Source organism: Procambarus clarkii, chromosome 73, assembly GCF_040958095.1.
Source record: "Procambarus clarkii isolate CNS0578487 chromosome 73, FALCON_Pclarkii_2.0, whole genome shotgun sequence".
Lineage (NCBI taxonomy): Eukaryota > Metazoa > Arthropoda > Malacostraca > Decapoda > Cambaridae > Procambarus > Procambarus clarkii.
In genome coordinates, this window is record NC_091222.1 from 25,758,640 (window position 1) to 25,774,156 (window position 15,517).

Here is a 15,517-nt window from a genome sequence, read left to right on the forward strand (position 1 = left end):
TCCAAGGCACTTTTAATCTCACCTACAAATCAAAGTGTATTTTAGCTATAGTGAACAATAACACGTTAAAAGACAATAAATATGAAGCACAATGCAAGGGGTAAAGGATACAGCAATTATATAAAGTGTACTGTAATTGCTCCAAACTGTCATTAGTTTCAATGTAGATAATTAGATGTCCTTGTAAATTCCACATTTATTTGTTATTTATTTATTTATATATACAATTCTTACATTCTTGTATAACCACTAGCACGCATTTGTCTTATATTTATTTAACAAGTTTAGGTATACACAGCAATGTGCTGCTACCCTATTCTATATGAAAGATTACACAGTGTAGATAAAAAAAACAATTGGCTTAAATTCATCTGTTATTCCCATCTCACAGGATGGTTCCATGTATCATGTATCCATGTATCACAGGATACATGGAATCAGGGGAGAAAACACCGGCCTCAATACAAAAGCAAATCAATTCTGGCTTAAAATCAGGGGCCAGATTCACGAAGCAGTTACGCAAGTATTTATGAACGTGTACATCATCCCTCAATCTGTGGCGGCTTTGGTTACATTTATTAAACAGTTTACAAGCATGAAAACTTCCCAATCAACTGTTGTTATTGTTATAAACAGCCTCCTGGTGCTTCGGAGCTCATTAACTGTTTAATAATTGAAAACAAAGCCGCCAAAGATTGAGAAAAGATGTACAGGTTCGTAAGTACTTGCGTAACTGCTTTGTGAATCTGGCCCCAGGTGAGAACATGAAGTGTAAGGCTGATCTATTAGCTCCCATTAGCAAAATTTGGGTACAGCACAAGAATATCTTCCAATACTCCTGAGTGTATGAAGTGATTACAGAGCTCAAAGTACCTCATACAATTAGGTCTGAAGTCACTTATAACAGACCAATCACAGATACAGTGATTGTTCCAACTGTTGTTGCTTTTAGCAGTGCTGGTTTTTCCTCCTGCTCTTTTTGCTGATGGGCGTTAGTTTAGTTTAGTTCATTTATTATGCACCCCATACCCATCTTGTGGGCGGTAGTGGAAAGGGTTACAGAGGCACATAATGGGCTCAGGGACTGAACCCCACAATTCATTTAGCTAAGCAAGTTACAATCTTGATGAGCTAGTTACAAAATTCAGTATAAGTCGTCACAATAAGTGTGTAAGACACTTGTAAGATTCTTATTCAACGGAAGAGTCAGTTCAACAGTTATACTGTTATCGAGACACGAATGGAATTATCAAGGGAAAGCGCCAAGTCATTAGGACTTTATAGCACTGGGAAGGGGTCAGGATAAGGATTTGGGATGGGACGGGGGAAAAGGAATGGTGCCCAACCACTTGTGGACGGTCGGGGATTGAACGCCGACCTGCATGAAGCCAGACCGTCGCTCTACCGTCCACCCCAAGTGGTTGGTACATCTAATAGCTGGTCTATCTAATAATTAATTATTTAATTTATTTACAAATTGCAAATAGACTAATGTTTACATTAAGCTAAAGGCACGCTTTTAGAGACGAACGCCAGACCCAATAGCCAATCTCCCACAAAAAACTGTTAATGAAGAAAACTTCTGTCTGTTATGTTTAGTAGTATTTTTAATTATTATTAATAACAAAATACAAAGAATTGTAGTGTTAGACATTGCATTTCGCTACATATAAAGCTATAACATAAAAGGAACATTGGATTCGACTTCATCTTAAGAAATGCAGATTCTAGACCAGTCCTTTAATATAAGAAAATAATTCAAGCAATATATATTTGCGTCAAAATTTAGCTAAAAAAGAGCATAAGACCCAATAATTTAAAAAAAGTAAGCTAGTATAAGCAAGTTAAATCTTATATAGATATATATATATTGCAGTGGGAGCCATAGACTTATGGGAGTAACTAAGGTGTTCGTGAAGATGGTTCTGGCAACAGTGTTTGTTTATTGTGCTACAAATAGCAAATTGGGCTACTTTTGAGAGCCCTGCGCTCCCAATTTTTTAATTTCGCTTCTTACTACTTTTTGGGCTAATTTAAAAGCAAGATGTGCTAATTTGGGCTATTAAAGTTAAGAATGTACGATTGCGAGTTACATGAAAGTAACTAAGCTATAAATAATTGTAATTAATAATAATTGTAAATATTAATTAATACTAAATAATATTATTTAATAAATTAGTCCCAATTCAATGCAGAGTTTTCTTCCAAGCACAGAAACTTGTAAATATAAATACAAGATAATAGATAGATCGATAAATAAATAGACAACTTTCAAATATTGCACCAAGTAATGGCGAGAGGAAAAAAACTAGACAGTATACATTATATTTGAAATTAATGTAATGGATGAATGGTAATAAACTAGTGTATGATTGTATGTATACCAGACAAAGTCCATTTAATGACAGAATTTAGCCATTTTGTGTAAAAACTTTTATATCTCATATTATTAATTATAACAGTAATCGAAAAAGTCATAGTTTGTATATACAAGAGATGAAACAGAGAGCCATGAGCTAGAGCGATGTGCTGAGTCCATAAGGAGGCCGAGCTTCCGGAAATACCTTCCTGTGATTGGCTGTTGCGGGGAACACCAACACTCTTTTATGAATTAAATTTAAACTAAGAAATAGGTCCTTGTGCACAACAACAAGGTTGTTGTGAAAAAGAACAACAGTTTCTGTTTTGCACCTGACAGAAATCTCCATCTAACTGAATAATTTACTCGAATAAGAGGGCAGAGCAGCGTATCATTATTTGTGTCAAGGCAACCCCCAATAATAACGTCTCAAGTTAGGTAGCCAACCTATGTTTATATAACATCTGTTATATCCTGCAATATTTAATTATCACTTTATTAACACTTTAAATAATTAACACTTCACTTTTTTTGGGTAAATTAAAGTTAAAGCAGAATTCCATAAGCAAGGATGGTGTGCTGAATAAAGATGATTTATTAAGTGGATGGCACCTTTAGCTGATCCCTTCCTGTGATTGGCTGTTGTGTGAATGTCAACAAAGAGTTTCTACCAATGATATGCCATTTATTATGCACCCCATACCATCTGTGGGCGGAGCTAGGAACCTCCTACCCGAGCACAACAACCCGCCTTATGGATTGCTGTTTGGCTATTTATAGTGCGTTGGAAAAAAAAGAGATGGCGCTAGTAGTATTTTATGGGGTAATTTGTTATAAGTGTAATTTGATCTCAACAGATGGCGTAAGCTGTATCTTATGGCCATTATTGACCAGCCAGTTGATAGTGTTCTCTTTTGCCGACAGATGGCATCAGCTGTATCATTATTACCTCCGAATTCCCTTTAAACACTGATCTACAAATCCCTTGGCTTATGATAAGGTTTTATACCATTTATGATAATTATTAGATAACTGGAGTTCCGCAATTACTATTATTTATCAACTGTTGAGGATATCATCATATAACATCTGGTTAGGACGTACTGCTCTCGATTGATGAAGATTAAGCCACCCAAGAGGTGGCACGGGCATGAATAGCCCGTAAATACTGCTCTCGTAATATTATTGAGGGTGGGGGGAGGGGACTATCAAGTGATAGTGCCAGGCCATTATTACTATATAGCACTCGGTAGGGGTCAGGCTATGGAACGGGGGAAAGGAATGGTGCCCAACCTCTTGGGCGGTCGGGGATTGAACGCAGACCTGTAGGAAACGAGACCGTCGCTCTACCGTCCAGCCCAAGTGGTTAAGCGTAATATTATTAAAACAACAATTTATGCATATAATAACAGCATTTCACACTAAAAACACTTGGATATATCGAAATTTGGTAGTGAATTCCAATCTAGGAATTTCCTATGACTAAACTGTACTTTTTAATCATTTTTATGTACTTACTACTTATTATTAAATTATTAAGTACTTACTATAATATTTAAATAAATGATTTTATTTAATATTTAAATTAAATGATAAAATAATAGGTAATAATAAATCATTGTGTAGGGGGACAGGCAGCCAGTGTATATATACATGTTAAGCTTATACCAAGGTCCCACGAAGGTGCCAAGAGGTGCCACAAAGGTGCCAAGAGGTTCCACAAAGGTGCCAAGAGGTGCCACAAAGGTGCCAAATTAAAGACTGGGAGCGGGCCCAAGGGCTGCTGGCGGCCCTGGCCAGGCTGAACTTCCGCGCCCTTATAATCACCATTGTTTAATAATCTTCACAGGGAGAAACAACTGTAAATATAGGAATACTTTATTACTAACATACACGGTAAAGAAAACAGCTCGGAAATTAAGGAAATAAAGCTGCCGAAAAAAAACATTAAAGTCCACTTCAAGTTCAAGTATGTTTATTGAGACAATAAAAATATACATTTCAAAAGAGATAGAGTAGCTTAGGCTATTTCTACCCCCCCCTACTTCAAGTCCCTCCTCAAGGGGCGCACAAATTCAGTGAGTACAAATAGACAAATCACAATACAAGAATCCCATTTAACATAGCAGGTTAATATAGGAAGCACAGCATATAAGTGTTACATTAAGTGAGTTACAAGTTACAAGGGAACAAGTGAGAAGGCGGTGGAGGCCAAGACCCGGAACTGCACACTGATTCTAATGCAGCTATGTCTACTCGCTACTTTTAGACCGTCAGCTCGCTACTTTTAGACCGTCAGCTCGCTACTTTTAGACCATCAGCTCGCTACTTTTAGACCGTCAGCTCGCTACTTTTAGACCGTCAGCTCGCTACTTTTAGACCGTCAGCTCGCTACTTTTAGACCGTCAGCTCGCTACTTTTAGACCGTCAGCTCGCTACTTTTAGACCGTCAGCTCGCTAATTTTAGACCGTCAGCTCGCTACTTTTAGACCATCAGCTCGCTACTTTTAGGCCGTCAGTTCGCTACTTTTAGACCATCAGCTCGCTACTTTTAGGCCGTCAGTTCGTCCTTTTAGACCGTCAGCTCGCTACTTTTAGCCCCTCAGCTCGCTACTTTTAGCCCCTCAGCGCGCTACTTTTAGCAATTTAGACCTGTCAATATTTGCGTCAAAATTTAGCCCAAAAAAGCATAATATCCCACCATTTTAAAAAAAAGATAAGCTAGTATAAACAAGTTAAATCATATATAAATATATATATATGGCCGTGGGAGCCATAGAGTTAAAGGAGTAACTTAGGTGTTAGTGAAGATGGTTGTGGCAACAGTGTTTGTTTATTGACAAGTAGGCGAGGCTGATGAGTGTTGATGAGTCCCTCTCCCACCACGGTGACCTGACCCACGGTACTCAGGTGGGTACTGTGACGAGCCGCTGGCTCCTGGTCCCCTGGTATGGTGGGGTGGTGGGTGCTACTGTGGTAGGTACCCCTGGTAGGCACTGCTGTGGTGGGTACTGCTGTGGTAGGCACCGGTGGTGGGCACTACTGTGGTGGGCACTGCAGTGGTGGGTACTGCTGTGGTAGGCACCGGTGGTGGGTGCTACTGTGGTAGGCACCGGTGGTGGGCACTGCTGTGGTGGGTACTGTTGTGGTAGGCACCGGTGGTGGGCACTGTTGTGGTGGGTACTGTTGTGGTAGGCACTGCTGTGGTGGGCACTGCTGTGGTGGGCACTGCTGTGGTGGGTACTGTTGTGGTAGGCACTACTGTGGTGGGCACTGCTGTGGTGGGTACTGTTGTGGTAGGCACCGGTGGTGGGTACTGTTGTGGTAGGCACCGGTGGTGGGTACTGCTGTGGTGGGTACTGTTGTGGTAGGCACCGGTGGTGGGTGCTACTGTGGTAGGTACCGCTGGTAGGCACTGTTGTGGTGGGTACTGCTGTGGTAGGCACCGGTGGTGGGCACTGCTGTGGTGGGTACTGTTGTGGTAGGCACCGGTGGTGGGCACTGTTGTGGTGGGTACTGTTGTGGTAGGCACTGCTGTGGTGGGCACTGCTGTGGTGGGCACTGCTGTGGTGGGTACTGTTGTGGTAGGCACTACTGTGGTGGGCACTGCTGTGGTGGGTACTGTTGTGGTAGGCACCGGTGGTGGGTACTGTTGTGGTAGGCACCGGTGGTGGGTACTGCTGTGGTGGGTACTGTTGTGGTAGGCACCGGTGGTGGGCACTGCTGTGGTGGGTACTGTTGTGGTAGGCACCGGTGGTGGGCACTGCTGTGGTGGGTACTGTTGTGGTAGGCACCGGTGGTGGGCACTGCTGTGGTGGGTACTGTTGTGGTAGGCACCGGTGGTGGGCACTGCTGTGGTGGGTACTGTTGTGGTAGGCACCGGTGGTGGGCACTGCTGTGGTGGGTACTGTTGTGGTAGGCACCGGTGGTGGGCACCACTGTGGTAGGCACCACTCGTAGGTACTGCTGTGGTAGGCACCACTGGTAGACACCACTGGTAGGCACCACTGTGCTAGGCACCACTGTGATAGGCACCACTGTGCTAGGCACCACTGTGATAGGCACCACTGTGCTAGGCACCACTGTGATAGGCACCACTGTGCTAGGCACCACTGTGATAGGCACCACTGTGATAGGCACCACTGTGCTAGGCACCACTGTGATAGGCACCACTGTGATAGGCACCACTGTGATAGGCACCACTGTGCTAGGCACCACTGTGATAGGCACCACTGTGCTAGGCACCACTGTGATAGGCACCACTGTGATAGGCACCACTGTGCTAGGCACCACTGTGATAGGCACCACTGTGATAGGCACCACTGTGCTAGGTACCACTGTGATAGGCACCACTGTGATAGGCACCACTGTGCTAGGTACCACTGTGGTAGGTCCCGGGAATTCAGGACCACATTTGTGGTCCCTGGTTCAAGGTTCCGGTGGTCCAAGTGAATGACATTCTACTTAAATTTAACTTTGATTAATTGAATATCTCATGTAATGGGTATTAGAGTTAAGCCTGAACATGTAAATGATTAAACGAAGCATTGCAACTAAATCCAATTTTTTTTTTTACAGGTCCTAGAATGTATGACAAGAAAAATGCACCATAAGAGATGGTGTCTTGGTGTGGTACTCTTGAGGGCCATCGCAGCACTAGTAATCTGGGGCCCTTTGGTAGGGGTTCTCCGAGGTGTAAAGGCCGTCGTGGCGTACAGTACCCAACGTGATGCAGCGTATGCTGAAGAATCGGATCCCAAGGCGTTAGAAAGTTTCCCTGAATTATGGCAGCGAATATTCATTTGGGGATTCTTCTCTTTGTTATTTATCCATATTGTCTCTGCCACCATCGCATTTTTGATGCTCAGAAGACATAAATATGGAAGGTAAGATGTGATTTTTAATTCTTGAATTAAACTGTTTATAGGGAGCCGGTCGGCCGAGCGGACAGCACGCTGGACTTGTGATCCTGTGGTCCTGGGTTCGATACCAGGCGCCGGCGAGAAACAATGGGCAGAGTTTCTTTCACCCTATGCCCCTGTTACCTAGCAGTAAAATAGGTACCTGGGTGTTAGTCAGCTGTCACGGGCTGCTTCCTGGGGGTGGAGGCCTGGTCGAGGACCTGGCCGTGGGGACACTAAAGCCCCGAAATCATCTCAAGATATAACCTCAAGATAACCTGTGATCAGTTTAAACTGTGGTTGGACGTCAGGCTGCGAGCAGCTGGTTCCAACAGCACTGGTTGACCAGTCCAGCAACCATGAACTAACCAGGTTGCAGGGACATTGAGCCCCGAAATCATCGCAAGATAACCGTAAGGTGATACGCAAGAATTGATAAACTAAGCATAAGTAGGATTCCTTCTGTGGAAATTGGTACACAATATGTTGTGTGCCTGCATCAAGTCCATAAGGCATGTATAAATGCACAGTTTATAAAAGTTTGTTCACCAGTATATGTTATGTATGCCGTTGTACAAAGAAAATGTAAAAAAAAAAAAAAAAAAAAAAAAACTAGTATTGAGAGTAATTAAGTGCCTCTTTCTGAACAGTTTTTTGGGGGCTTCCTTTAGCTTAAGGCACTAAGCATGATAGCATGAGCAGAAATGCCAGTCGTCTGGGTGACTTTTGCTTTTTCCATGGGAAAAAACACTTTGCCCAACCAACCTTTGGCTAGACAGTAGAGCGACGGTCTCGCTTCATGCAGGTCGGATTTCAATCCCCGACTGTCCAAGTGGTTGGGCACCATCCCCCTGCCCCCCGTCCCATCCCAAATCCTTATCCTGGCCCTTCCCCAGTGCTATATAGTAATTACCTAAGTAATTACAGGATGAGAGCTATGCTCGTGGTGTCCCGTCTTCCCAGCACTCTTTGTCATATAACACTTTGAAACTACTGACGGTCTTGGCCTCCACCACCTTCTCACCTAACTTGTTCTAGCCGTCTACCACTCTGTTTGTGAAAGTGAATTTTCTTATATTTCTTCGGCATTTGTGTTTAGTTAGATTAAATCTATGACCTCTTGTTCTTGAAGTTCCAGGTCTCAGGAATTCTTCTCTATCAATTTTATCAATTCCTGTTACTATTTTGTATGTGGTGATCATATCACTCCTTTTTCTTCTTTCTTCTAGTTTTGGCATATTTAATGCCTCTGACCTCTCTTTGTAGCTCTTGTTCTACAGTTCTGGGAGCCACTTAGTGGCATGTCTTTGCACCTTTACCAGTTTGTTGATGTGCTTCTATAGATATGGGCTCCATACAACCGCTGCATGTTCCAGCTTTGGTCTAACAAAAGTCGTGAACAGTTTCTTTAGTATATCGTCATCCATGTATTTAAAAGCAATTCTGAAGTTAGAAAGTGTAGCATAGGCTCCTCGCACAATGTTCTTAATGTGGTCCTCAGCTGATAGTTTTCTATCTAGAATCACCCCTAGATCTCTTTCTTTATCAGACTTCTTTAAAGTTTCTCACATAATTTATAGGTTGTGTGGGGTCTATGTTCTCCTAGTCCACATTCCTTAACATGGCATTTATTTACATTAAATTCCATTTGCCAAGTGGTGCTCCATATACTAGTTCTGTCCAGGTCTTGTTGAAGGGCATGACAATCATTGAAGTTTCTTATCTTTGTATTATCTTAGCATCATCAGCAAACATGTTCATATAATTCTGTATTCTATCTGATAGATCGTTTATGTAGACAATGAACATTATTACCGGTGCAAGAACTGAACCCTGAGGTACTCAGGGTACCTGGCGCCTGACAGCTGGGTGGACAGCGCTTCGGATTCGTAGTCCTGAGGTTCTGGGATCGATCCCCGGTGGAGGCGGAGATAAATGGGCAAAATGATTTTTTCACCCTGATGCCCCAGTTACCTAGCAGTAAATAAGTACCTGGGAGTTAGACAGCTGCTATGGGCTGCTTCCTGGGGGAGTGTGTAACAAAAAGAAGGCCTGGTCGAGGACCGGGCCGCGGGGACGCTAAGCTCCGAAATCATCTCAAGATAACCTCAAGATAAGATACTCCACTTGTGACATTTCTCCAGTCCGATACACTTCCTCTTATTACTGCCCTCATTTTTCTATCAGTCAGAAAATTTTTCATCCATGTTAGCAGCTTATCTGTCATCCCTCCTATGCGTTCCAGTTTCCAGAACAACCTCTTATGTGGAACTCTGTCAAAAGTCTTTTGTAGGTCCAGATAGATGCAGTCAACCCAACCACCTCTTTCCTGTAAAATCTCTGTTGCTCGATCATAGAAACTGAGTAAATTTATTACACAGGATCTTTCAGATCGAAAACCATACTGATGATCTGATATTATATCGTTTGTCTCCAGGTATTCTACCTTTTTAGTTTTAATTATTTTTTCCAATATTTTGACTTACACTTGTCAATGATACAGGTCTATAATTGAGGGGGGAGTCTTCCCCTGCCGCCACTTTTGTAGATTGGAACTATGTTAGCCTGTTTCCACATGTCTGCTACGACTCCTGTACACAGGGATGCCTGAAAAATCAGTTGAAGTGGAATGCTGAGCTCAGATGCACATTCTCTCAGACGCCATGGTGAAACTCCATCTGGGCCAACTGCTTTATTCTTACTTAGCTCCTTGAGCATATTTTCCACTTCATCTCTAGACACTTCTATGTGCTCTATGTTGTTCTCTGGAATTCTCATTGTGTCTGGTTCTCTGAAGATTTCATTTTGTACAAACACACTTTGGAATCTTTTGTTTAATGTTTCACACATTTCCTTTTCATTTTCGGTGAATCTGTTTCCCATTTTCAACCTCTGGATAGTTATCCTTTACCTGCAATTTGATGTTTATGAATTTATAGAATAGGCCTGGTTCTGTTTTATATTTGTCCGCTATCCCTTTTTCAAAATTTCTTTCTGCCTCTCTCCTTACTGCTGTATATGTTTGGGGGTTTGGCCTCTTCCTATATTGATTCCATTTTTGTGTCTTTTGGTCTCTGGCCCTCTCGCAATTTCTGTTGAACCAATCCTGTTTTCTGGCCCTGCATCTCTGTTTAGGAAATGGCTAAAGGTAATGTTTAATTGTAATGTTTAGTGGTAATGGCTTGGTGCTTTCCCTGATAATTTCCCTTCTATGGGACCAAGTGCCTTTTTTAATTGTCTTGCTCCCTGAAATTAGGCAAGGTGCATGTTAGCCATTCACCAACGAGAAAACTCCACCTTGAGAGATAAACAGGTCAGATTAGAACTTTCAACTCGGAACAGACCTAAGAAACACACATTAACTGTCAAGGAAAAAAAAAATCATAGTTCCCCATAAAACAAAATGGGTATACTATCACCAGCTGGCATAGCCACCAACTGGAAGGTAAGGGACACACGATCCCTCACATTGAGCCCAACACACTCGTCATTCCTTGGGCAAGGCTCCTTTGGCGACATATTGAGGGAACCACTTAGGCACCACTGGCAGATACCGAGTAGATTTTATCACCAGTACTGTAATATATTACATTATCTACCAGTATATGTATATGTGTATCTACCTGTATGTGTTACCTACCAGTATCTACCACTGCTAGATACTGGTAGATTTTCTGAGAAACCATATTTCAGAAAATGTATTTCATTACAGTGAATGCTCTAATTCTAAACTGGTCTTCCTCAATAGGCTCCCTTTATCTTTTACCTATGATATCTCTCCTATAGCAGGGAAAGATGACAAAGTAATACAGTATTAAAATGCAAAAGATAATGACGGTTTATCTGAGGAACCAGTGGCAGATACGAAGCATCTGCAATTCAGGCATGTAAAAAATAACAGGATGATGTGAGAAGGCCAAGGGCCCCTACACGTCTGTGTTAACCCCTGCACTGCGCACCTAAAAAAAATAAATGTTTAATTTTGTATTAATGTTGTTCAAATGTGTTCCATGTTCATGGGAAAAACAGAATAAAAAGTAGCTTTCGGCTGTGGTGTAGGGATGCAATCTCGCAATGGCATCACCGATGCAGTACAGTATTTGAGTGTTTATGCATCAAGTGGCCCAAGCCGGGTGTGCAGAAGGCATTTCCATAAATATAATATTTATACTGATTTATTTCAGTGTTACTGATTTGTCTTTTACTACTTTTTACACTTGTACAGTATTATGTACTAGTGTTTTATTTGAGAGATTTCTATAATAAAAAGTGCAGAACATCGATACACATTTAAATGTGTAGCCACAGGGCTAACAACACTGCAAACTAGGCATGACAGGGTGGATCTCATAGAAACCTTTAAAATATTAAACAATTTAGAGGATGTCTATCCGAACAATTTCTTCAAAAGGACAGATGTAACACGTGCGAGGAGCAACGAGTTCAAGCTCAACAAGCCACAATGTTGGACAGAAAACAGGAGATGCTTTTTCACCCATACGGTTGTAAACCCGTGGAACCGCATACCCGCCAAAGCTGCAAACGCCAAACCTGCTGGGTTTTAAAATACAGATAGAAAAGATCAGGGCAAATGGGGGGGGGGACCTTTGACAAGCTGTTGGCTTCCTGTCCTCTTCGAGGCCACTAGTATTAGTGGCCCTTGGGTAAAATTCAGGTAAAGTAATTTTTTATTTTAAAAATAAAAAATGGGGGGGGGGGACTGAAGGGTTGCCATGTATACTGAGTGTGTAACTTTGGAAAATATAGAGGTGGTCTTCCTAGAAAATCACTAGCTCTTGGGCTTCAACCCAGTTTGCTCATATTGTACATATACTGTACTGATCTTGTGGTATTTCAGACAGACTGATTCCTATTCTTCTCTGCTCATTCTTAATGTAAAAACTACATAGCACAGTAACATTGAATTGTGGGTTTCAGTCCCTGAGCCCATTATGTGCCTCTGTAACCCTTTCCACTACCACCCACAAGATGGGTATGGGGTGCATAATAAATGAACTAAACTAACAGTAACATTGAAAATAACTTGTCAATTTTTGTGCCACTTATTAATATTAACCTTTCATTAAATAATTACAGTGGAAAAAGCTAATCAAATTTTATCATTCACAGGTTTTCAGCTGCCTGTATTTTAATAATTGGCATGTGCACCACATTCTTCATGTGCGCGGCCACCAGCGCCGCTGTGGGATTTGTATTATATCAGGCCAAGGTATCTTTACAGCCTATTCATGCGATGATATGTGGGATATCTCAGACAACGCTCTACATCCTTATCTCATTTTCCCGAGTGATGCCTACTCTATAAGCGCCGCAACACTGGTGTTACATTATTGCAAGGCGTGAGGAGTAGTGATATTTGTTTTGCTTACTGATACCTGTATGTATTACAGAAACTGCATTTATGATGTGATGGAAGAAAGTAATTGTAAATAATAAATTGGCCAGAAATATATATATACTGTTATGTAAATATACTCTCAATAGATTTTACTAACAAAAATTAATAATCCTTTATTTATAATATGCATTTGTAATATGTATGTTGTTGATGAAAAGGCATGAATGGAATATTAATGTTTAGAAAGGAAGTTTTTGCCTGATTATACAGCATTAAACGATTAGAAGAGGAAGTTAAGAACTGGCAGTGCATTATCCCCCCACCTTTCATGGCCTTGTAAAAATATCCATACGGCTTGATAATAGTCCACGATGGACAGAAATGTCGTCGCTTTAATTTCAGATGTGTGGGGCTAATTTAATTTAATTTCAGATGTGTGGGGTTCAGATGTTTCTAATTTTCAGAAAGGATACTGTGACTTAATGTCTGCATCTGAGTACCCAATAATGTGTCTTCTGTATGTAGTTGCACATTAGAGTACATTCCAGTTGAATGCATAGAAGTCCATCCACCACTGTTATTCTTAAAAAAGCAGATGGAATGTTCACCAAAAAACATGCAGATTTAAAATATAGTATATTTTAATCCTTGTTTTACTCTGTATTATCAGTTGTGGCATACTTTAGCATTTTGCAATATAATAGAATGTCAGTTTTATGTGCTATCAGGTGTCTAATGAGGTTTGCTAATTTTGCCGGGGTCATTGTCCCACAAAAGTGGGACAGGGTAACGGTAATGAATGAGTCAATGAAGTGTTCCATGCGTCAAGTTTTTTTATTATACAAAATAATGATTGTATGGTGAGAGTGGAATGCAGTACAGGGTATTTGTGTTTTTCTGGATTACACATTTGGTTTATTAATTAATATAACTGCAAAGAAAATTAAGTCATAATTTTTTTGCACTCATTTAGCATTGTTTGTTTGCTTGTGTGCTTCCAGCCACTGGCAATACCGTGCCAGTCCCTCCATTGATGGCCTGCAAGTCCCGGAATTCAGTTTAAGCGGGATGTGCAAACTGGGGTACGTATGTGTGTATCCTTGGGGCTCACCCATGTTCGTGCTCCACGATTGCTTGAGCGTGTGTGTGTGTGTGTGTGTGTGTGTGTGAGTGAGTATTCCAAGTTTGCTGTAGACAGCAGAGGGATCATGGAACAAGGACATGCACTAGAGAAAGTACCAGGGTTATATGTACTCTAGTTTGAGTATTCATGGTTTAAGTCCTAGGAGGAATGGCAGAATAATGTTTAAGATCAGATCCGATCTATACTTTCTATGATAAAATGTTGAGCATTACACACCCCCATAAAATGGTAGGCAGTGTGGAATATGTTACCTAGGTTTTGTTCAGGTTCATTTTGTATTTGGTAGACTATTGATGTATTTGGATTTTCAATACGAGTTTCATTAGCAGTACAGTACTTACTGATGAGTTCCTGCCGGCCACCAGTCATTGTGGAGGTACTGTACCATTATGTGCTTTTTCACCTCCGTTTATTCCACAAATTACCCACTACATATGTTGAGTGTTGATGGGTACAGCAAATGTTTGTTGACAAAATATGAATTAGAGAATGTAAATGGCTGTACAGTACAGAACAGCAGTGAATAAAAATAATGTTTTCTACATTCTTTGCAAATTGTGGTTGTATGTATTGCTTACCATGTAAGTAAATGTGGTGCAACATGTCATTCATCAGAGAAGCTTTGTAATGTCCATTATTTACAATTCTGAAACGGTTTTGGATTAGCATTAGGTTACATGATGAAGTAACAATAAAGTGAGGTACCAGAGAGTGCTACCTTATGTTTTAAAAGTTTTTTGCTGTTTTAGAGAACATATTACATAGATACAGTATTTGATAATAAATGATGGCTTTGTTATTTAAAAAGGGCATTACACAGTTATGCTCTTAAAAAAAATTGCTGAAGTAATCTTGTTTTATCAATAAAATTGTAATACAGTTAATATATTTTTGTACAGTAATTTGGCTGAATATTTTTAATATTTTATCAGCTATTTAGATGTATACCAACCATGTTTGTATGTAGTGATTGAAACTGTTCTTACCAAAATTGTTTTAATTTCTTAATTTGATATACAGTATCTATAAAAGAGATTATCTGTCTGTCTGTTTGGCCGAAGTTTGAGTCCAGACACCTGCTGTTAGGCTCTTGCAACTTACGTTAGTGGTTTGTGATTGCATGCAGAGTATCATAGGGAAATTTGGGGCCGACTCTCACGCAGGTTGGTGTTCAATCCCCGACCATCCAAGTGGTTGGGCACCATTCCTGTCCCTCGTCCCATCCCAAATCCTTATCCTGACCCCTCCCAAGTGCTATATAGTTGTAATGGCTTGGCGCTTCCTTCTCATGCCTCTCTATGTTCCATAGAGGTTTTCAAAAGATTTCGGTTGTTCATCACATTCACATAATGTAACCACAATGTTGTTATAGTGGTGCATCAAAATAACAATATTGAAAATAAGTGTGGTAACGTATATTTATTGGGCGCATATACCATCAAAATAACAATATTACAAATAAGTGTGGTAACGTATATTTATTGGGCGTATATACCATCAAAATAACAATATTGAAAATAAGTGTGGTAACGTATATTTATTGGGCGCATATACCATCAAAATAACAATATTGAAAATAAGTGTGGTAACGTATATTTATTGGGCGCATATACCATCAAAATAACAATATTACAAATAAGTGTAGTGACATATTGGGCACATATAATGCATGTTCTGAGGGGAAAGAGAGACAGAGCACCCTCAGGTACCCAAGCTAATGATGATAATTTAGTACATGTGAGGTTTATATTGGG

At 40.7% G+C, this 15,517-nt stretch overlaps 1 protein-coding gene across 2 annotated transcripts; it reads left to right on the forward strand.

The window, feature by feature from the left end:
• The first annotated feature begins 5,157 nt into the window (after window positions 1-5,157).
• Window positions 5,158-14,754, forward strand: LOC123774171 (transmembrane protein 170B). Of its 2 annotated transcripts, none has more exons than XM_045768307.2 (3): window positions 5,158-5,269; window positions 6,938-7,245; window positions 12,391-14,754. In XM_045768307.2, exons 1-3 carry the CDS (start codon window positions 5,216-5,218, stop codon window positions 12,584-12,586), a joined length of 558 nt encoding a protein of 185 aa, XP_045624263.1. In that variant the 5' UTR covers window positions 5,158-5,215; the 3' UTR covers window positions 12,587-14,754. The 2 variants fall into 2 exon arrangements, with proteins under 2 accessions (XP_045624263.1, XP_045624262.1); XM_045768306.2 differs by having other exon boundaries at window positions 5,178-5,335.
• The last annotated feature ends 763 nt before the right edge of the window (window positions 14,755-15,517 follow it).